This window comes from Eucyclogobius newberryi, unplaced genomic scaffold, assembly GCF_026437365.1.
Source record: "Eucyclogobius newberryi isolate DKJ021-1_F unplaced genomic scaffold, fEucNew1.0.hap1 SCAF_20, whole genome shotgun sequence".
NCBI classification, from domain to species: Eukaryota; Metazoa; Chordata; class Actinopteri; order Gobiiformes; family Gobiidae; genus Eucyclogobius; species Eucyclogobius newberryi.
This window is the reverse complement of record NW_027315835.1, coordinates 12,628,273-12,649,844: the sequence shown is the minus strand read 5'-3', so window position 1 is coordinate 12,649,844 and position 21,572 is coordinate 12,628,273. Positions and strand designations below refer to the sequence as shown.

General features: G+C 43.4%; 1 protein-coding gene across 1 annotated transcript; it reads right to left on the bottom strand.

The window, feature by feature from the left end:
• Nucleotides 1-795: 795 nt before the first annotated feature.
• Nucleotides 796-16,969, bottom strand: wnt3 (wingless-type MMTV integration site family, member 3). Its single transcript, XM_072456826.1, has 4 exons — nucleotides 16,627-16,969; nucleotides 6,965-7,206; nucleotides 4,181-4,446; nucleotides 796-2,047 (listed from the first exon to the last, which is right to left on the bottom strand). Exons 1-4 carry the CDS (start codon nucleotides 16,704-16,706, stop codon nucleotides 1,568-1,570), a joined length of 1,068 nt encoding a protein of 355 aa, XP_072312927.1. The 5' UTR covers nucleotides 16,707-16,969; the 3' UTR covers nucleotides 796-1,567.
• Between the last annotated feature and the right edge of the window lie 4,603 nt (nucleotides 16,970-21,572).

Sequence of the window (21,572 nt, the reverse complement as noted above, 5' to 3'; positions counted from 1 at the left end):
ACAGGCAAAGAGATAAGCAGGTGGTGGATCCTCAATCAGATAAAGTTACACAGTAGATAAGTTGGAAAGAGCATTTACCTCAGAACTAGAAAATGACCAAGTTTAGGTCCAGGTGACAATATATTCGACAGTTGTTGTGGCGGCAGTCTCTCATATAAAGATTTTCATTTTTTTTGGCACATTTACGATATAAGTGCGTCTTAAAGGTGCACTGTGTAACTTCTCTGGTGGAGAGTGCAACCGTCTCTATGGAGATGTTATTTCTCTGCCCATGAACTTTAGACAAGCCGATGGCACCATCAGGCCAAGTTACAGGTCAGGGGGGGTCATTCATAAAACTTTACATGAAATTCTTACTACAAATGTTTGTACGGACACAAACGTCTTCAAACTTCCCGTTTCATTTTGCTCAGATCACCTTCCGCTTCATTTCTGACACTCATTTCCACGTCAAATTGTATATTTATAGATTGCAAACTTAACATGGAAATACGTAATATTTTTGTACGTACTTTTACTTTACAAATGAGACCCCAGATCTGTGGAGTGGCGACCCCTGTTAACCGCAAGAATGCATTTTTTTTCTAGCTATATTTGAACAATAATTGAATAAATTATATGATACATTGAATGCTATTCTCTGGAAACTTTCAAGAAACACGGAGATAAGCAGGTGACATCCTACCAGAAATGTTACGTAGTGCACCTTTTAAAGAACAAGAAATGCCATTGCTAAAGCTCCATATTGTGGTATAGTTTTCACCACTGAAGTTTACGTGGCTGTTTGTTGCTTTGAACTACCTGGACGTATGTGTAACTGGATAGTGCATACAAATTCATGTTTAATGGAATGAGGGTAATTGTTCACACACATGCCCCCTCCTGCAAAACTCTAGTCCCAGCCCACAGCTAATATTCCAGAAATGCAGGGCTATAAAATCAGGCGGGAACATATCTTCAGGCATCCACTGTTGACTGGTACAGAAGATACAGGCATCAGGGACAACAAAAGGCAAAACTTAGAATCAGTAGTTATACAGACAGTACTGTCTATTGAAGTTCAGTAGTTACAAAGTGAAGTCTTCTTTTAGGCTATATTGTGGATGTTGATTTAATAACAAACCAGCCGACTGTCCAGAGAAATGAGGTGTTAGTTAAAACATGCTTTTTATACAAAAGCAGAGAGTCTGAAAGTTTTACTGCAGTAATCTCACAGGTAAAAAGTGTTGAGTACTTGCCTCAAACAATGGCTGGAGGGGAGGAAATAAATTAAGACAAAAGGGGGAGAATGGGGTCCTGATGCTGCACGGGGACACGGTCTGGGGAGGGGTTGAAGCTGCTTCCTGTAAATACGAGGGCCATTGGTCAGATGGAAGGGTCTTCTACGCTAGTCTGAATTAAATGGTGCAGTGGTCTAGTGCAGGTACAAATATTCGCCATATGTGCCAAGACCCTTCGGTGTGAGGCTCAGGGCCGTGTCGATGCTGTTGTGTTTGGGGGAGGAAGCAGCGGCTGTGGACAGGGCAGCACTGGGGCTCCGACAGTCTGAGACGGACCAGGGGTCGTCTCACTTGCACGTGTGTACGTCGTAGACGCGCACGCACTCTTGACAGCTGACGTAGCAGCACCAGTGGAAGATGCAATGACACTTCTCTTTGCGCTTCTCAGTCCTGGTGTTGTGTCCCCGGCCACAGCACAGCAGGTCGCAGCCCTCTATGCCGTGCGAGGACACGTTACACACACGGTCCCTGGTCCCGAAGGAGCCCGTCTCTGTGTTGGGCTCGCAGAAGTTGGGAGAGCCCTCGTAATAGACGAGGTCCCGCTCTGTCGGGTGCTTGAAGAAGGCGTATTTGACCCGCAGTGTCTCTACCCATCCCCGTGACTCCCGGTGCTTCTCCACGATCATCTCTGAGGCGCTGTCGTACTTGTCCTTGAGATAATCCCCCAGCGTGCGGAAGTCCGGCTGCGCCCACCAGCACGTCTTCACCTCACAGCTGCCGGACAGGCCGTGGCACTTACAGCGCAGGTGCATGTGGTCCAGGATGGTCTGACACAAACACAGTTATGTTAATGCTAATGTGGGAAGAGTATTATCATCACATTTACACTTAATAAGCCGCTAAGCTCCTGCAAAGACCGCTTGGTAAGTAGTTACTACAAAGCCTTAGAATAATGATGCTACATGGTCTAATCAGTGCTGGCTTAGCACAGAGATGTGGTTGGTTGGCTGGCTTAGAACAACATTTATTTTTTACAAGTCTATAATTAACGATTTGGCTGATGGCTGATGAAAGCCAAGCCTCACAAACCAAGATCTATTGGAATTTTATGGTCGGCGAAACTTTAGGAAATTCAGTAGCACAAACTAACAAGACCACTAAACACCAGCAGCTTGGGCCAAGAAAAACTTGTCTGCCACCATCTCCAGAGGTGCAGCTGTGAGCCTGAGGAATAACGGGCTCTGCTGTGAGGAGCAGGCTCTGCTGTGAGGTGCAGGCTCTGCTGTGAGGAGCAGGCTCTGCTGTGAGGTGCAGGCTCTGCTGTGAGGAGCAGGCTCTGCTGTGAGGTGCAGGCTCTGCTGTGAGGTGCAGGCTCTGCTGTGAGGAGCAGGCTCTGCTGTGAGGAGCAGGCTCTGCTGTGAGGTGCAGGCTCTGCTGTGAGGTACAGGCTCTGCTGTGAGGTGCAGGCTCTGCTGTGAGGAGCAGGCTCTGCTGTGAGGTGCAGGCTCTGCTGTGAGGAGCAGGCTCTGCTGTGAGGTGCAGGCTCTGCTGTGAGGTGCAGGCTCTGCTGTGAGGTACAGGCTCTGCTGTGAGGTGCAGGCTCTGCTGTGAGGAGCAGGCTCTGCTGTGAGGTGCAGGCTCTGCTGTGAGGAGCAGGCTCTGCTGTGAGGTGCAGGCTCTGCTGTGAGGTGCAGGCTCTGCTGTGAGGTGCAGGCTCTGCTGTGAGGTGCAGGCTCTGCTGTGAGGTGCAGGCTCTGCTGTGAGGTACAGGCTCTGCTGTGAGGTGCAGGCTCTGCTGTGAGGTGCAGGCTCTGCTGTGAGGTGCAGGCTCTGCTGTGAGGTGCAGGCTCTGCTGTGAGGAGCAGGCTCTGCTGTGAGGTGCAGGCTCTGCTGTGAGGTGCAGGCTCTGCTGTGAGGTGCAGGCTCTGCTGTCACACATTACTGTGAGTGTGATGCTCCAGGCCACCTTTTTCCTTTGTGTTTTGATTTTGTTGTGCTTAAATTCCCCAACTGTCTTTAGCCACAGAAATTCCCCAGCCACATGAAGGTAAGTGATTGTTGCGCCCATGAAAGTATTCTATTGTGGCGGCCATGTTTGGAGGGGAAGAGGTGACATCATAGAGTTTGTACAGTAATCTTGTCATGCCGACATCAGCCCTTCTCCACTGCCCTGGGGCAGCGTGGAGCATGAAAGGCCCAGGTGGCTGCGCTGGTCTCTGACACAGCTCAGCTCCTGTGGTCCCTGCAGAGCTCCTGTGTGTCAGATCAAAGGCCTGTCTGCTGGTGGGCCCTTTATGCCCCTCAGCGACTGCTGCAGAGCCTGTTCTCTCCCAACGGTGACAGCAACTACTGATGTTTTAAATAACCACTGACTTTCTGATATTCCCTCTTCACTCCTGTGGCATTTTGTGACTGGCAGGGAATTTTTGTTGGGAAATCAAGCATTACAAAAAAAGGTCTGAGGGCATGTTTTAGCTTAGATAAGCAATTAAGTAGTCATTCAAATTTAAGTGCACATTTTTGTTGTGAACTACAGGCAATGGGTTGGCAAGACTTTTAAGGTAATGTATTACATCAAAATAACACAAATGTATAACATTGGCTTTTTGATGAAAACACTATTTTGCCTGTATAATTAGGCTATACAATATCATGATCAAGCAGCATTACTTAGGGAACACATTATAATGTTATATTTAAGACAAAACAAAGACAAATTAATCAATAATGAAAATAAAATAATCATCAAAATAATAGTTTGAAGTTAATTAGGCACAAAGACAAAAGTTTCAAACTGTGAAGTCCTTTTGGATTTATTCTAGATTTAGCTTCTCTTTATTTCAAATGCTCTGACAACATTTTGAAACCATCACGAAGTCTTCACAGTCCCACTATTCTCTGTGTAGTTTGTACTTATTTAATTATAGCCTATTTAAGTTTAGTCAACTGTAGATATTTACCGATCGTCCTGCTTCATTGTTGTGCCTGTTCATAGCTGATCGAGCGTCCGGCCGGTTCTCTCTGGCATCTGCAAACTCCCTGGACACCAGCACCCCAAACTCGGCATCCTCACTGCAGCCGCCCCACTTCCAGCCCTCTCCCGGGGGTCCTTTGTGATGGGAGTCACAGCCGCACATGGTTGATGTGCCCTCAGCGCAGGACCGGGTTACAGCAAAGGCAACACCGGCTGAAGCTATAGCGTGGACAAACGCCGACTCTCTTGTGGCTGAGAAAATGTAAGAAGACAAAGTGGAGAGAGGTATGTCAAAGCTGATAGAGGAAGGATGACAGCTGCCAACTTCTAGACAAAAGTAGTGATGGGGACACCTCCAGGCTACATCCTTTTAACGCAGCATTTCATTTTTGAAAAGTGCACTTCTTCTCTGGTATTTGCCCCATTAGGATGGCCTGCACCTATAGGAGAAACTGATACTATGGTAGACTTTAGACATTTGTGATTCCAAATGACACATAAGATTGTCACTAGTCAAAAATACATCAAAGAGTGTGTGCGGTGACATCAGCTCTTTGTGGCTGTGTCAGAAGGCCCTATGCTCAGTAGGATCTCTCTGACCTCCTGTCATCCCTGAGGTGTGCTGCTTTGCATCTGGATAGTGTTTCAGGAATGTCACCAAGCCCCCGCCCACCGGCCCAGCTCAGACCCCAGGGCCTGTGCTGAAACCCAACCTCGTGTCGGCACGTTTCTTTCTGACGTCCAGAGATAGAGATATACGCCTCTTTGAAGGCAACAGCTTATTATGTAACCTGACACCATTGTTTCACAATCACAGTGCACTTAACTGTGCTGATCCATTACTCTCTCCTGCTCTTAAAAGCACACACATGTTGTACGCACAAGCAAAACTACTGTAAAACATTTGCCCTTTTAAGGAAGATTTTAGAATATATGGTAAGCTAAAAATAGCTTTAATTTTGTGCAATTACAAACACATAGATCAGACCACAATACGGTAAAGTAGCCAGAGATTATTTGGTCATTTAGAAAAGCAAATGGTTTGCACTTGTCAAACCACAGACAAACAAGCAACAATATTCTGCCTGTAGCTGTAAGTTTTTCTACTCACAGGATGTCTGCATACTAAGTTGTTTTCATCCCTTTAGCTGAGAAGTGTCAGCCAGATGTTACCTTATTGCAACAATGTGAGTGTGTATGTACTGAGAAGGTTTTTTTTGCTTGTTTTAATGTTAAGCGGTTGATGCAGGACTTTAAATTGACAAATGTCTGTTGTCAAATAGTATTTTTAACTTGCATCCTTTTAAAAGGACAACTAACGAAAAAGAAGTTGGAGCTGGTAGGAAATGTGAGGCACTGAGAGTAAGTAATAGTACTTTCAGTAATAATACCATAATATAAAACACCTGAGTATTATTATTTTGTTAGTGTGATTATAAAGAAAGGGAAACATTTGAAATGGGCTCCACTGTGGGCTGAGTCCTCTCTTGCTCAGGCTGGACATCCCGGGTCCCCTGATATATCTGGCCAGGCCCTCCACAACAGGGGCCTGTGAGCTGGGCCCCTGGAGCTCTGGACGACAGCCAAGGCTAGCGCTGCTCCTGCTACCTGCTGGGCCCATCAATCCCCCTTTGTTTCCCTTGTGTCACACTGTATTATCTGCACAAAGGGCCCAGCGACTCGCGCCCCCATAGCCGCTCTCTGCCCAGAGCTGGCATTCCCTAAACTCCCTAACCCCCTCCAGACTCCACCAACTCTCGGAGCCCAGTCCCATGCACCAGCACCCACGTCAGGGTTCCACCACTGAAGCTGCACAGCCAGTCCAAGGCTGCTCTGCTTTGCCTCTGTCACTGTGCCGGTGCTAACCAGACGCACCATTCATCATTCCACAACTTATTCTCCTCTCCAGTCCGTTCTTCCTTCATCCCCATCCCAGAATGACACCACGGCTCGTCCGGGAGCTGCCACGATCCCCTTTCAGCCTGTTTTCATGACAGAGTCAAAAGGGCGTGTGAATGGGGCATCCGTGGGAGCTGGACTGTGTGAGGCGCGCACTGGTCTTCATGCACAGTAGGGGTTGCGCGGAGCCCCCAGCCCTTTTCTGTTGGCTGTAATCTCATTTGGTTTCCCCTCTCCCTTTTATTTGAGGAGTTTGGACTGCTCATGCTGCCTATTTTTTCCATCCTTCTGACACACTATTTTTTTCCCAATCAGCCGCCCCTGCTCAGGAGACACAAACATCGATCTTTATAATTAGCAAATGGAAGTCACTAGCATGACACATGCCTTTTGTTTAAGTCATGCTCTAGCTATTGTACTATCACATTGTGCTAGTGTGGCAACATCCTCTGCAGAATTAATATTCTGCGTACGACAGTCTGATGGCTGGATCCAGTATATCAGCTGTACTTGTCAGGTTTTGCTGACAGATGTAAGGCACTGACTTGCTTTCATGTTGCAGTGTGTAAACACGGATGGGAAAACAAAGGAGCAGGACAAATGTGACACTGAAGTTAAAGATATCTTGACGAGGAACAATATGCCAGTGCCTGTTCTGTGCTCATTCCTCTCTGCAGCCACGACAGGTGTATATTATTGTACTTGCCTCAGTTCATCGTTTGTCGGCAGAAGTCAAGAGAACATGCAGTGCTCAGCCCTCCGATGGAAAAGGCTGTTGGTTGTTCATGTATTGTAGACTTACGATTGTGCATTCAGCATCTGTTGTGTAAAGCCTATGAATCTGATAAAGAGACTTGTACTTTGTGTTTACCTTTATCTAGTACTGGGCCAAAGATGGCCAAGTTGTCTTTAATGGTGGTGCAGTTCCACCTGCGACCTCTGAACTGGTGCTGGCATTCCTGAATCCCCAGTTTGACACCTTCAGCGACGCTGGGCATGATCTCAATGTAGTTGCGACAGAAGCGCAATTGCTTGGGCACCAGGCCAGGGATAGAGCCGCACAGGATGGGTTGTGAGCCCAGAGACGAGTACTGCTGTCCAAGAGCAAGGGACCTGTCACACAGAAAGCAGAGCAGCACTGGAGTAAGCCCCTGGTTACAACACAAGTGACAATGACAAGACGTGAATCAGAAAACTGCTTTGTCATCGCAGGCCCATTATTTGTTTGATTTCTTCTCATGGAGCACAGAGCTTTGAGGCACTGGTACTGGTGACCTTTCAAAGAGTTTTTCTTTTCCTGATCCAACAAAGCTGTTGGTTCACAATTTGGGAAATATCTTGCACATTTGCGCTTTAATTACAGTATATAAATTCTTTGTGATTTTCTTCTGGAGCTATTAAAAGTTGTTGCAGAAGTGATAATGTACAATACATACAGTAATAGCACGTGTGACGTTACATGGCTTTACCAGAAGGCTGGTGCAGAGTCTAAAATGAGATTATTCAGCTCCGTGAGATAGACAGGATCAGCCCCAATGCCAGAAACCATTATAGTTTCATTCAGGTTATTAATTTTAATTACCCCACTGAAGAGGAAAAGTATGTTTGCTATACCCGTGTTTTAACAGGTCTTTGTGATGGCAAGCTCAAACAAAACCACACTCCTGAAAAGAGCCTCTGCATTAAGCGTTTCTGAGGCCTGAACATCCATTCTCTATGTCCAATAGCTCATGCTTTTACGTCCTATACTGATGATTGATTCAGTTCTCTGTGGAAGTTCTAGCACTGGTTGAGGGGACTACACTCTAGTTAGGGACCAACCTGGAGCTCTGCTACGAGAACATTACGGTAGAACAGTTGACGTTGATTAGATCAGAGTGCCACTCAAGATGACCTCAAGACCCCCGCAGGGCGTAACCCAATCACAGCAGCCACTGCCTCTGACAGATGATTGCAGTGCAAAGCCCTACCCCAAGACAAAAGTCAAGCCATTGAAGTCATGTTGGAAAAATCCCCCCTCAGATAGGTTCACAGCTTGTGCCTTTCTGCTTTCTCTATGCGGCAACCACCCTGCCCCCTCCTACCTTCAACCCTCTCTTCTTCCATGCAATGTTGTATTTTTTTTTTTGTAATCCCAGGTAAGTATTGTTGAAACAAGCTTGCAGGTGGAGATACAGTTTTGCCATGACGTTAAGTTAAGCTATATGAGAAAGAAGTCGGTGTAATCCATAATTCGAGAGTATCATCTTGTTTTTCAAAAACAGTGTCAAGGTGACTACAACTGAATCCTTTTTACTATATGAAAAACTCAAATTTGACAGCAACAATAACATTTTGTATTCTCTTCTGACAGCCACAAAATACTGCCCCCAGAAAATATAGCCTTGTTTACTGTTTAATCGTAAAAGTGATTTAGTCGTTAGTGACGTGACAGCGCGCATCCATCTTGATCTCCTCATGTCATGAGTTAATTCATGTCATATTAGCTCATCTGCCAAGGCCAGTTCCCCTACATCACTGAGTTCAAGTGTTGCTGACTTCATTCTGTCTGGTGACTAAGGACTTAATAACACTGTCTGCCTGTTTGGTTGCTGCCCATTCATTTCTCAGTCACGATATGGACACGAATAGATGATGTGTGACTCAGACATAGAGGATGTGACTGACACATTTCTTGCAACATCAAAATGCTGATTCATGCATATATAATGTGCCATACATGCACATTTAATGCACAGAAACATGGATTGTGCCAACCATTGCATGTACCGGTAGCTTCTATTGAGGGCAGTTTCCCTGCTTCACTGAAATAAGTATTAAGATATGGATTTCTTTGGGGATGAGTTTGCAAACCACATGAGACGTTGTGGTGGCAGTAGTGTGTTCAGACTACAGACCGTGGATCTCCCAGCCCATTTGTTTGGTGTACAAAGGATGTGCCTCACTTAGTGACCATGTAAAGATGACAAGAACGGCTTGTCGTTTTAATGAGGTACTAATGTAAGTCTTAAGCCGACACTGTTATGAAGCATATCATGCTAAATATGCACGCAGCTAGACTGCTTGGGTGCTGTGCTGATCCTGCCTCCTTTGCGTCTCTTCTGGGAAGCCACAAGCGGCGTGTCTGAACTCAGAGTAGGAGCAGACTCAGAGACCGCTGCAGAGGCAGTGCCGGGGGAATCCGCTGCAGGGGACGAGACGGGCAGCACTGCTCCACAAACTGCAGGGTTTGGCAGGTGCATGTCCAGGCAGGTCTGTATGGGGCCACTATTGGCCCTGGGGTTTACAGCATGGTTTTGTAGTTTTCTCTTTACCTAAACCCTGCTGATGTGTGAAAGTTTGGCCACTGCATACACTGAAATGAAGCTGAAGACAAACAGATTCCTCTGCATGGTCGACGTGGGACATGTTTCTAATTAGGTCATACACCACTGTGCCATTCCCAAACATCAGACCTGAGGTTCTACTGCTGACTTTCATACTGAGTGAGTGTGCTGCTGCTGCTGCTGCTGCTGCTGCTGCTGCTGCTGCTGCTGTTGTTGTTGTGAAGTCTATTGCATCACTAAGTGTGCAGCATATGGCCTCTCTGTTAGACAGCTCCTTGTGACCAGAGGCACAGAAAAAAACAGGTGACCCCTGAATCTGTAGAGCAGAATGTGACCTTTGACTTCAGTGTCTTGAGCCTTGTAGCTTGAAGAAACAGTCTGAAGGCCAAGTCCAGGGTCCACACGCAGCTATAACATGAACCCTTCTGCCTTTTTTGCATCAATCAAATCAATTTCAGCAGATGTATGTTCATAGTCACAGAAATAAGCTGCTAGACCGTCCGCACAGGCAAAATTACTGCATTTCAATTGCCCCTGGGTCCTGGCTAAATTTCGGATTAATAAAATACATTTTAAAAACTGCACTGGGAACTAGAAAAAAACTGTAACTGTATTCATATGAACCCAGAGTATTAGAGTATTCAAGTCATTGTGCTACAGGTACTCCACATGAAACACAAATGAGATTATTTTTTAAATTGGTTACACTAAAGTACAACCTGGCAGGTTTCCTTTGAGAATATGTCAATTGATGTTTTGTGTCAACCCAAGGCTGTGCATGGTGTCCTTTTCTACATCAGCAATAATGTTAAATCTCACATTATGGGCCAGTTATAAAACGTTAGCTTATGTGCCTAAGGTGATCAGTGCTAAAATGTGCCATCTCCCTGCTATTTTCAGAATGTTTTCAACAATCCACAAGAGCATTGTTAAATTGTTCTCTATATGTTGGCGCCTCAACCCATGTTTTGATTTGCCTGAAGGGAGCTCAGGTGTAAATCACATAGGAGAGAGACATATACAGGAAACATTTCCATAAATATCCAATCCAAGCATCCCACAAGAGTGTCCACTGAGAGATGGAGACATGAAAGTGGGAAAACTAAAGTTGCCAGCTTTGCCCGAGGATGTGACTTTTATGGAGGGAGGAATGCTTAACTCCTGTCTGAGTTCTGTTGTCTTCAACTTTTCTCTGGCATACTTTTGATTTGTAGTCCAACAGCTTCTGGCTGATCAGATAAAAAAATGACGGGACCACTGAAAAATGTTCCAACCTGTTCTTTCTTTGTGTTCTTCCTTGTTTGCAACCCTCTCCACACCTCTTTAGAGGCTGCAGCAGTGTGTGCCAAGTCAGGACGGTAAGTTCTTGCAGTCAGTTGTAGGAAGATGCAAAGGTCGGTGCAACGTGTAAACTTGTGAACCTGCCTGTCATTGAGCGCTTTGCCCTGAGTTGTGTTGTAGTCATAGACAGAAAGTCTCTGCTGCTGCTACAGCACATCTAAATGACTTTAAAGAACCAAACAGCGCATATTTTCTTGTTCTTGCTTCATGTTGCCTCAGCTTCAATATTGTGTCAATGCATCTCTAAACAAATCTAGTACTCGAGGACATTGTTGTTGTAATTTCGGGCGTTACAAAAATATTTTATTAAATTGAACTCTGTAAAAAATAAAGTATTGAATCTTATATGCAAGAATGTAATTCCAAAATATGCTTCTGTAGCTGTGTTGCAAAAGTTCAGACTGGAAGACTCCTTCTTTCACCTGCTCAAGCTTCACCTTCACCTGCTCTTGCAACTGTCCTGTGTTGTCATTTCAGGTCAGCGCCAGCCTCTCGGCGCACAGCTAACATATTTTAAACTCTGCCTTTTTTATTTTAATCACCACCCGTGTCCAGGTCCGGGGAACGAGTGCTATGCACTTACATTGTCATTGACATTCCCTGCCGTGTTCTAAGTGCCAAAGCAATTTTACTATTTGCCTCAATGCATTAATTTATCTCCTTTTGAGTCTTTCCAGGTTGAATTAACATAATTAAATCTGGTGCTTAGGTGTAAAGCTAAATGTTGTATGTACTTCTAGTTGACAGCGTTTGCCAGGCCACAGATAGTTCTCTTCCAAGCAGGTAATAACTCTAATCTCTGTTGTAAAATCTTCTTTTAGAAAAACAAATGTCATGCATGTTTTAGCCTCGCCCATTTAACTTAATAATAATGTTAATGTTGACAGCATGGTTGGCAGGTTATTCTATTCTGCCATAAAAACACTTTCTTAGTTACCTGCCTTTATTTTGAAACTTTTGATTATCATTTTGCAACTGTTTTTTGACCCACATTTAGCCTGTGTGAACCACCTCATGTGTCAGAGAAACCCCTCGAGACGAGCTACTAAGAATTAACCGCTGTATGTACTAATGAAGATCTAAAATGCTGTGTTTGTGTTTCCCCACATGTCGTTTGTTTGCTTCTGGCCGTTTTTAGTTTTCTCTTTGAGGAACTCTTCTGGCCTGTGTTTTAGTGCTGCTAATAGCTGTGCACTGGGAGACTTTGTCATTTCCTACGAAAGTGCATTGGATGTCCTTTGATGGTAGGAGAAGATTAGCACGCAACTTCAGTGCTTTGAAATGCCATTCTGCTTTGAACATCTCACCTAGCTTGTTTTCACGAGTTGTGTCACTGCAAAGGTACATACATGAGTACATAATGCATACATAATAGAGTGTTTGCTCAAACTTTTGTGAGGTACAATTAGTCCTTTTATTATGAAAGTACATGGTAAGTTTACTGACTGAAATGTATAATTCAAAAGCTGTTTAATGTAAGGTGTCTTATCACATTGAGACACAGAATTGCATAAATTGATAATTGTATTGTTAAAATATTTAAATAGAGTATAGAGTTTATGTTTGTAACAAACTTATTAACTCTGTTCCTGATCTAGAATTTGTTATCAGCATTTCAGATGGAGGAAAGGGGCCTTTCTCTATAGAAGGTTAAAGTCAGTCTTGTGATTCACAATTGTTGAACCCTGTGATTGTCTCCACAAACTTTAATATTATTGCTATACCTTACTGTAATATTAATGATAAACATTATCGTCCTTTAACAGACTAAAATCACATCTTTGGGAGTGAATAATAGTACCAATTTCTGAAGCCATTGTGAAAACATGATTTCATTTTTTTTCTATCTGCAGATAAAGAAGAGTTTGAGCTTTGTCCCAGTTTTTGTTTTCTTGTGGACAGGCCCAATAATGAGATACTATATAAGATAAGATAAGATAAGATATTCCTTTATTGTCCCACATGGGGAAATTTCATTGGTGCAACGCAGGTAGATACAGAGGTAGATACAGAAGAACAGATCACTTATAGGAAGTCTGAAAAACACTTTCAGTAGAAGATCTCCTATAAATAAATAAAAACTCCCATAGACAAATAAATAAATAAATAAATAAATACCATTGCATGTGATCCCGACAGTAATTGCACATGAATATGTGTCACGACAGCACATAGATTGCACATGAATTTCACAGTATATTAAAGCCCCATTGTGTAAGATTTCAGCCAAAGAATAGATTTAAATGAACGCAATTACTTAATTACAGGTCTTAAAAAAGACCCACTGAAAAAACATGCACTCTTGCTGTGAAGGGGCTTGTTTCTCCACAAACTTGGCTTGTAACTTTCCTGGTGGAGGATCTGCCACCTGTTTGTCTCCATGGAGATGGTATTACTTTGCCTCTAACTGTCCAAAGAATGGCAAAAGGACTGATCTGTCTGAATGGACAATGTTCTAAAGTTTGGTTGGAGTGATGCAGGTGGCGAGCCCACTACCAGGAAGATAACACGGTGCTGCTTTAAACATAAACTAGGACAAAATACCTGCAATAATGGTTAAAAGACACATTCCACCTCAGAATCCAGACCTGTCCTCCTGCTCTATTTTAAAATATTAATCAACACATTTGAAAGATGGTTTGCTTAATATCTTGATAAGAGCAATTTTGGGAGACTTTACTTGTTTTGGAGGTTGGATCTGAATGACCTTTGACCCTGGCACCATAGATGTGCTCTTCAATTTATACTAAAACCCAACATTTCTTAAGAATGGCATTCCTCTGGACATTTTTTACCTTTTGCACACTGCGGAGAAGAATGGGCGAACATCCTTGATCTTTTTCACACCGAGCTGCTGCACATGAAGGATTTTCTCATGCTAAGAATCATTTAGGTGATCCCTTTGCCAATAGCAGGCGTTTGGGTTGAAGATTGGATTGGAGCTTTGGAGGGAGGGGTGTCACGGTGAGATAATGACATTCCTGAGACCCAGAGATGGACCTAAAACCCATTTTAAGCCGCTTGTGTTTAATTGGTAATATCTGTCTTGAGTAGATTTGGTGAACTTTGATAGATGGCTTTCTTTTATGGTAGTTGGATGTGACACTTTGCTAATAGTAAGTGACACAGCAAAACTATTTATCATTAATTAATAAATTGTTTTATTTATCAGGTGGCTTATAGTGCTTCTACATTTAGCCGAAATTAAATGTTGACCCTTTGTTAATGTAATACGATTATGTGATTTCCATTTAAACATACTCTTCAACATGGACAGGTTCAAATTTAATGGTAGAATTTGCCATTTAACTTTTAAAATGCATGTGTTTTGTCCTATTTTTTGGTTAATATATCTTAATTACTGAGTTTAGCCACATGAAACAAAAACTGGTTTGTGGTGCTTTTTATTCTACACCAAAGACGTGATTATTTTTACATTTTAAACTAGGGCTGCGCAACTGATCAAATGTATAATCGTGTAGTCAATGTATGCTCTATTCAATTACAAAACTATGGTAAGCCACATTACAATAAATTAACTAACTTGTGGTTTACGCTGCAAAATCTGAAGCAAAAACTCTCGTTAATCCTCAAACACTTAAATAAAAGTGTCACAAAACATTATTTATAAAATGTATTGGATCTATATCTTTTTCTACAGGTAAATTGTTACAGTTTAGAAGTAATTGTTTGAAATAACTGTGATTTCAATTATGAGCCAAATAATCCTGGTTATGATTTTTGCCATAATTGAGTAGCTGTACTTGGTGGATTATAAAGTATTTGTTATTTCTTTCAAAAAGTCTGAATCCCCCATATAGTTATAACCATGAGTTTAAGAGAGACGAAAAATTTGGACCGTTGCCATAGCAATTAACAATTCAAAACAAAACATTATTTCCGTTTGATCTCTGTGAATGGGGCTGTAGGGCTGCCATAATTCATCTTCAAATATGATACAGTTCAGATTGTCCACATGCTTACATCTCCACATACGTCTTCAGAGTCTTCATCATCATCTGTTAACGTGTCAATACCGAAGTCTGAAGGTTTTTTTCTTCACATCTGGTGATATCTTATCTGAAACACGTTTTGCGCCACTACTGTTTCTCTGCATTCTTGCATTTAAACAGGCAATATAATACGTCTGACTTTTTTACGCACACCTCATTAGCCGCTCTGCCTTTCCACTACACTTCATCTGGGTCTATGCGTATGTGCATATCAGTCAAGTTATTTATGCTCTGTTTTGTTTTCAACACCCTGTCTTGTAACTGCGAGGCTGCCAGGCATGAAGCAGTCAAAACCTCTTTTCCCTCCAACCCAACCCACCTTGGCTTGAGAATTTATGGCCGAGTCATTGCCCCTGAGAAAATAAGCTGAGTGAGAGGAGCCTACCCTCGCTGAAACTCGGCACCCATCTCCTTTAACACAGCTCCTCATTCCGAGTATGTGGCTACGTATGACACCATGCTGATGCCACTGACGGAGCTGTTTGATACCCGCTTCCTCGCTGCCTCTTTGCCACCAGCAGCTACGGTTTGGCTTTTCATCTCCCCCAGCCTCCGAGGAACTCCTCACACTCCCGAATGTGTTCCCAAAATCAAAGCTAGCGCGCTTTGTTCCAGTCTGAACATTATACCGGTGTCATGTTAGCTGCTTGAACAGAACTGCTGCAGGTAATTCTCAGGTACCAAATCCCACTTTCTTTGTCACTGCATCTGATGCGCCTTTGCTCTAGCCAGGGGTGTAAAGTCTTTGCCATTAACACTTCAGCCCCGTGGCCTGGCTGTTTGGCAGATGCCGGCTCTGTAAACGAAACCAGAAGATGCTCGCGGTTTGGACAGCACCGTGGTGGGACAGCGTGCTAGTTGGGCTACCAAAAAGTGCAGTAGCTCTGACAAGTATTGTGCTTGGAGCCAGAGGAGCTGTGTCACACAGCCACACAAATATCTACTGAGAGCTTGATGTTTCAGAAAGATAACCAGGAGATATGTGGTTAGGCTGGACTTAGCGGTATTTGTAATGAAATAAACCTCTATTATGTCACTTTCCTGTGCCAAAACAAAGACTAAACACCAGCAGTACCCAAACATTGTGGCTTAACCGATAGAAAGAGGGGGTTTTGTAGTGTTACCGTAAAGCAAAGCGAGTCTAAATTGGGAAAATATCAATACAAGCATTTAATATTATGTGTTCTGGTAATATTTGTTGTTATGAAATGTCAAGCGTTTAACTGTATACAGCGATACAGAATAAACTGAGAAATTGGTATTTACTAGGTGAATGCTTGAGGCCCAGTGTTCACGCGATAGCAGGCAAAACAAAAGCACCACTTCAGGCAGTGACAATAATTGGATGTATTTCAAAACATGAATTTAATCTCAATACAATTTGTAGGTATAGATTTCTATGAACAAAATCTGTTGTCATAATATTTGGGTGATGTGTTTGTTGCAAGTCAAAGTTCGACCAAACCTGTGTTTAAAGGATTTGTTAAGTTCTGCAGGATTGTTAAGACTTAAATAAAAAATGTTTTATGGATTTGCTGCTACAATAGCATTACACTCAAATTAAGTTTCCCAAAGGTAAACCTCAACCACTTTGTATCCCAAAATATTCTAATGTGATTGTATCCCAAAATATTCTAATGTGATAAATGGACCTGCATGGAGAGCGAGGGAAAGAACGGCGAACCTTTTCCGTTACACCAGAATTTGAGGTTAAGATTCTTTGGACCGGGTCGGAGAACATTTTCCATGCAGTACTGAAAATGCACACTCTGCCCCTCTCAGAAATGATCTTTTGACCAAAAACGGATTTGCGGCTGTAGTTTGTGATGCTAGATGTCAGGAATTGTACTCACCACCAGATGGGATAGCCTCCCAGCACCCGTGAGCTGGACAACCACACACACATCAAATATCCAATCAGGTTCAAATCCATGAGGCAAGCCTTCGTAAGTGTGTGTCAAAGCAGACAGATCAATACATAGAACTTCCAGAAGGTCAGTCAAGTCAAAAACAGTTTCCAGGGAGCTTGATTGTTGAATGTTGGGGGAAAATTCAAATATTATTGACCCGAAATGTCCTGTGTTGCCTCTTCTCGGGCCAGAAAAGTGTGTGTTCCTCCTTAGTAGTTAACAGAATAAATGCACGCGCTCCTACGCGTCCTCTCCTTCCCTCCCTCTCTGTGAGGTTCTTCCCTAAGGTAGATATCTTTTTTCTCTCTCTCCCTCCTTTTTTCTCCCTCAGGATGCCTCATCCACAGGCCCAATATTAAAGGAGGGGAGAGGGGGGCGAGCGACAGGGCGGGCTGCTGGTGGGGTGTGAGGTTTGGAGATGTCAGCTGGCAAGCCAATCACAGAAGATGGCCTTAGGTTATGAAAAAAATTATTATTCGTTCCCATCTGTCAATCAAGCGCCACCCCCTGGTAACGTAAAAGAGAGCGTTACCAAAAAAGCTTAAGAGAGGTAGTGTCGCTTAAAAAGGTGAGTCAACTTATTATCCTCAATCACAAACCGTTAAACCTTAAATTAGAGGATTTACAGGACAGCTCCAGTTTATTGATCTGGATTTTATTGGCACACTTGCATCTATAGATTTATTATTTATTTAAAGGGATATCGTGAGTGAATTTTCTAAATAGTTGTCCGCCCAACCTAACAAGAGAGCACATAAAAGAGGAGACAATAAAGCCATAAACCATGGTGGCTGGGCCGGGCATGCGGGGCTTGTGTGCTGCAGCAGCCCAAAGGCGACACATTTTACATCAATACTATTGTCATTCTGATGGGCTGTGGAGAGAGCAGCCGCGGGACAGGGGGAGGAGGACAGGGTGACTGAACGAGGGTGGGACACTTGTGATGGACTTGGAATTAGCCTGAAGTAACAAGACGTTTGATTCACCTAAAAGGAAACTGATCAGGCTGAATGCAAACAAGATACCTGACTCAGATCAAACACTATGCGTCGCTTGTGGAGATAGTAATCTTGTTTGGAGTCTTGTCTCCAGGATATCAGCTGACCCTAACAATAAAAGCTACGCAATGTTACACTAGGCCAACACAGACAACATATATATTATACACGCATACATATACACACACATATATATATACATATTTATATATGTATAAATGTATAATGTATATATATGTAAAGTTTAAATACAATATAATTTTCTTTTTTGTTTAATTGTTTAATATAATGATTGTTTGCTCTTTCATTGTGCAGCTTTTATCTACCGTGTAATTGGGTTTTCATCATTTCGCAAATGAATTTTATCGTCTTGATGCCCATAGTTTTGGAACTGTGGCTCAGAATGACCCTCCAGTCCTTAACATCTTTAACTTTAGTACCTGAACACGAACACTACATCTGCCGCCCCTTCTGTTGTCCTTCGCATCCCTTGGTGTCTCCAGAGAGGAGCCCAGTGAACTGAGTGGGCTGGGAGGTCTCTCAGCAGGGGCGCAGAGAGACTCCACAGTGAAGAGAGAGAGCCCACCACAGGGACCGGCCTGGTGACCAGAGTCTGTAGGTCAACAATGGGCGGTCCTCTCTCTTCAGCCCTCTGTGTTTTATTCCTCCTTAACAAAGGAGATGAAGAATCAGGCTGTGCCTGAGCAGTGCTCAACCGACCAGCCTTTTGTGAAGGGGGTTCATGAGTCTCTAAACATGACAATAATTTATAGGCATCTGGAAGCCTGTTCTCCTGCCAACTATAGTCGTGGTGGGGAGACAGGGACATTTATTCTAATAAAATTACTTTTCATATTTATGGCCTTGAGGGATGTGGTATGCCATTGCGCTGCTGACAATGAGGCAGGTCTGTTTCCAATTGTCAACATTGTTGTATGTTACAACAATGCCAGAAATGTGCCGAGCTCAGCGCTGCGATTTGGATGACACTTGCTCTCCAGGAGCCACTGACAGCTAGCCTGGATGTGGGGGAATGTGACAGTGGTCTAATTTATGAGTGCAGGCGAACCAATCTGTGGTTTGCATCTGAACAACATTGAAACCACGTTTTCCGAGGTTAAAGCCACAAGTGCAGTGGGAACTGTCTGAGGAGGCAACAGTGATTAAGGACAGGAACTCTGCAGTCTGATGGTGAGCTGTGACACAAAATGCGTGTGGTGTTTTGTTCTACTTGCAGAGAAGACTGTGTCTGCATCAGGAGGTGCAGGGGAGGCACACACAGTGGTCCCCTACCGGGCTGGTTTCTACGGTGACCTGAGAAAGCCCGTAACAAGGTCCGGCTCTTTCTCAGGCCTAATCAGCGCATTACCACAAAGAAGGACATGTGTTCGGCCCCCCACCTCCCGATCCTCCACACTCAATCCGAGCAGCATGGCTGGACACAGGCAGCCAATAAAACCAGGATTAGGAGGCTATCTACACACACTGAGCTGTGGCAAAAAAAAGTTTTTGAACACGCCCAATCCCGCCTTGTTCCCTTTACAAACCTTTCAGTATTGTCTCGAGATTCTCATTCTTAGCCTGCTTGCACTTTATTTTGCTTGCTTCCATGTTCATATCCTTCCTTTACCTCGACCTCTCGGAGTCTCTGCTCATAATCCTTAAACACAATAGGTCATCCAGAAATTACTAATTTTGCTGAGGCTGTTCCCAAAAGCACTTGGCCATTTCCCATTTATACGTGTAATCCTACGCCTTTTGCTGTGATGGTAATGAAATTCGGCCAATCACAATGACAAAGCTGCTCCATGAGTTTCATTCTGGGAATACCTTGCCAGTCTGCACTTTGAATGATACATCTTTGCATCTAAAGATGGAATTTGATGAGCCGTGAAACATCTGCACAGCAAATGAATAACATTCTATTTGCAATAAGGATAATCTTTTCTGCAGCACAGGAAGTGCAATGTGTTTACCTCCTGTATCTGTCTGCAAAGGTTTTACTGTGTTTTTGAGCTGGAGTCTTCTAAGTGAATTTAATGGTGCTTCTAGATGTCTCTAAAATGCCTCCCCTTAGACAAACACAAACATATTGAAGGTGGCATTCTAAAATGGTTGAATTAGCCGTACATATTAGTTTGTTGTAAAAGTGAAGTCTGAGCGTGTGTGTATGTGTGCATGCGTGTGTGAGAGCTGCTCAGACCACAGGGAAGAGTGTGAACCGCGGGCAGCTTTGAGCCGGACACTGGGGCGGTCTAATTAAAGGGCACTTAAGCCCCACAATGTGCAGTGGTACAGGTTGAAGTTGGTGGGTCCCCGTCGAGAGGGACGGGATTCATTGCACTCGTAAACAAGGGGCTTCAGGACAGAGGGACACAAGGAGGGTAAGTACCACAGACTTTGTTCACACAAGATGAAGAGTCAACAGCTTCCCCATCCTTCACCCCTCCTCAGCAGTCCCCCCTAATAAGCACCTTCTTCAGAGGAGCCACCAACACAATACCATCCCACTCCCCTCTTCTTGCTCTCAATCACGGTTGGGACAATGAGGGAACCCCCTTCACCCCGCCGCCCCTCCCGACCCCCAAACAGACACTTCTTTTATTGAAATTCTTTGGTGTTCTAATCCTCAGCTTCCTCCAGGGCCAATAATGGACTCCCCGCGTCAGCCTTTTCCAGTGAGGATATCATCCCGAGCGGCCTGGGTCACAAGTCCACGTCCCCTGTAGGATAAACCCGGCCCGCATGCACTGTCATCTCTGCCCCATTCACAAACTCTGCACCACCAAACCTGTGCTGCTGACCTTTACTTTTATAACATAGCTTTTGGGGGCATTTAGCTTCTGTACAGTTCAACTAGTGCGTCGATGCTTGATTTTGTGAAAAAAAGTATTCTTACAATTGTGATTGGAAAATTCAGATTTTAAAACAAGTAAAAGACCTAAAACATTTCCATCACCTCTCTAGATGTGGGAATCAGTCACACTACAATATGTGAACAGTGACACCTGCTGGTCATATTAATGTATAGCCTTGCAAGTTATTATTCAGAGTAAGATACAAATAAATATCTAGTTTGATTGTCTGTTGTAGATGTGCCAATTTAAAGCAACATTTACAATAAGGCATGTATTCAGAAACACCTTTGTAGGTCGCTCGTCTTGTAATTTATACCACAATATTGATGAATGTAATGGTTGGGTGCTGTGTTATACCAAACAGCATTAGTCACTTGAATCCGTTTTTATTATTATAATTATTACTGGTAGACATCTCTGTTTTGTCCTTTTAAGGTGCACTGTGTAACTATTCTGATGGTGTGTCTTCCACCTGGTGATGGTAATGCTTTGTGCAGAATCTTACACAGAATGGTAAAAAAGCATTTGACAAAAAGCAGTAGACTGGTGCTACAGACATTCCTTATCTTAAAAATGTGTTACATAACATAAAACATTTTAGTCACTTATTACCACTACAGTACTGATGATGAAATGTAATCCAACAAGCAAACAGTGTACTTCTATTTTTTTTTTTTATCAATTTATTGTTTTATCAGGTTTTAGTGCAAAAGTTAGACTACCACAGTGCCACCGTAGCCTCTATTAATGGGAAAGTCTGCAAGTTACAAGTCAGATCTGTGAAGAGGTATTTTGAGCAATAAAAGCAATACAAACACCTTTAATTAAATTGTGACACAGATGGATTTGTTTAATGTCATACTGTGGCACAATTTGGGGAAAGCAGAAGTGTCCAACCCCCTCCCAGAAAAGCTACTCCCGTGGAATTTCAGAAAGTGAATTCGGGTGAGGACAGGTTGACATTGCGTCTGCATCCACGTCTCTGTCCCGAGGTGCCGTTTATCAAAGTCATGTTTTTGCCTTTGTTCAGGAG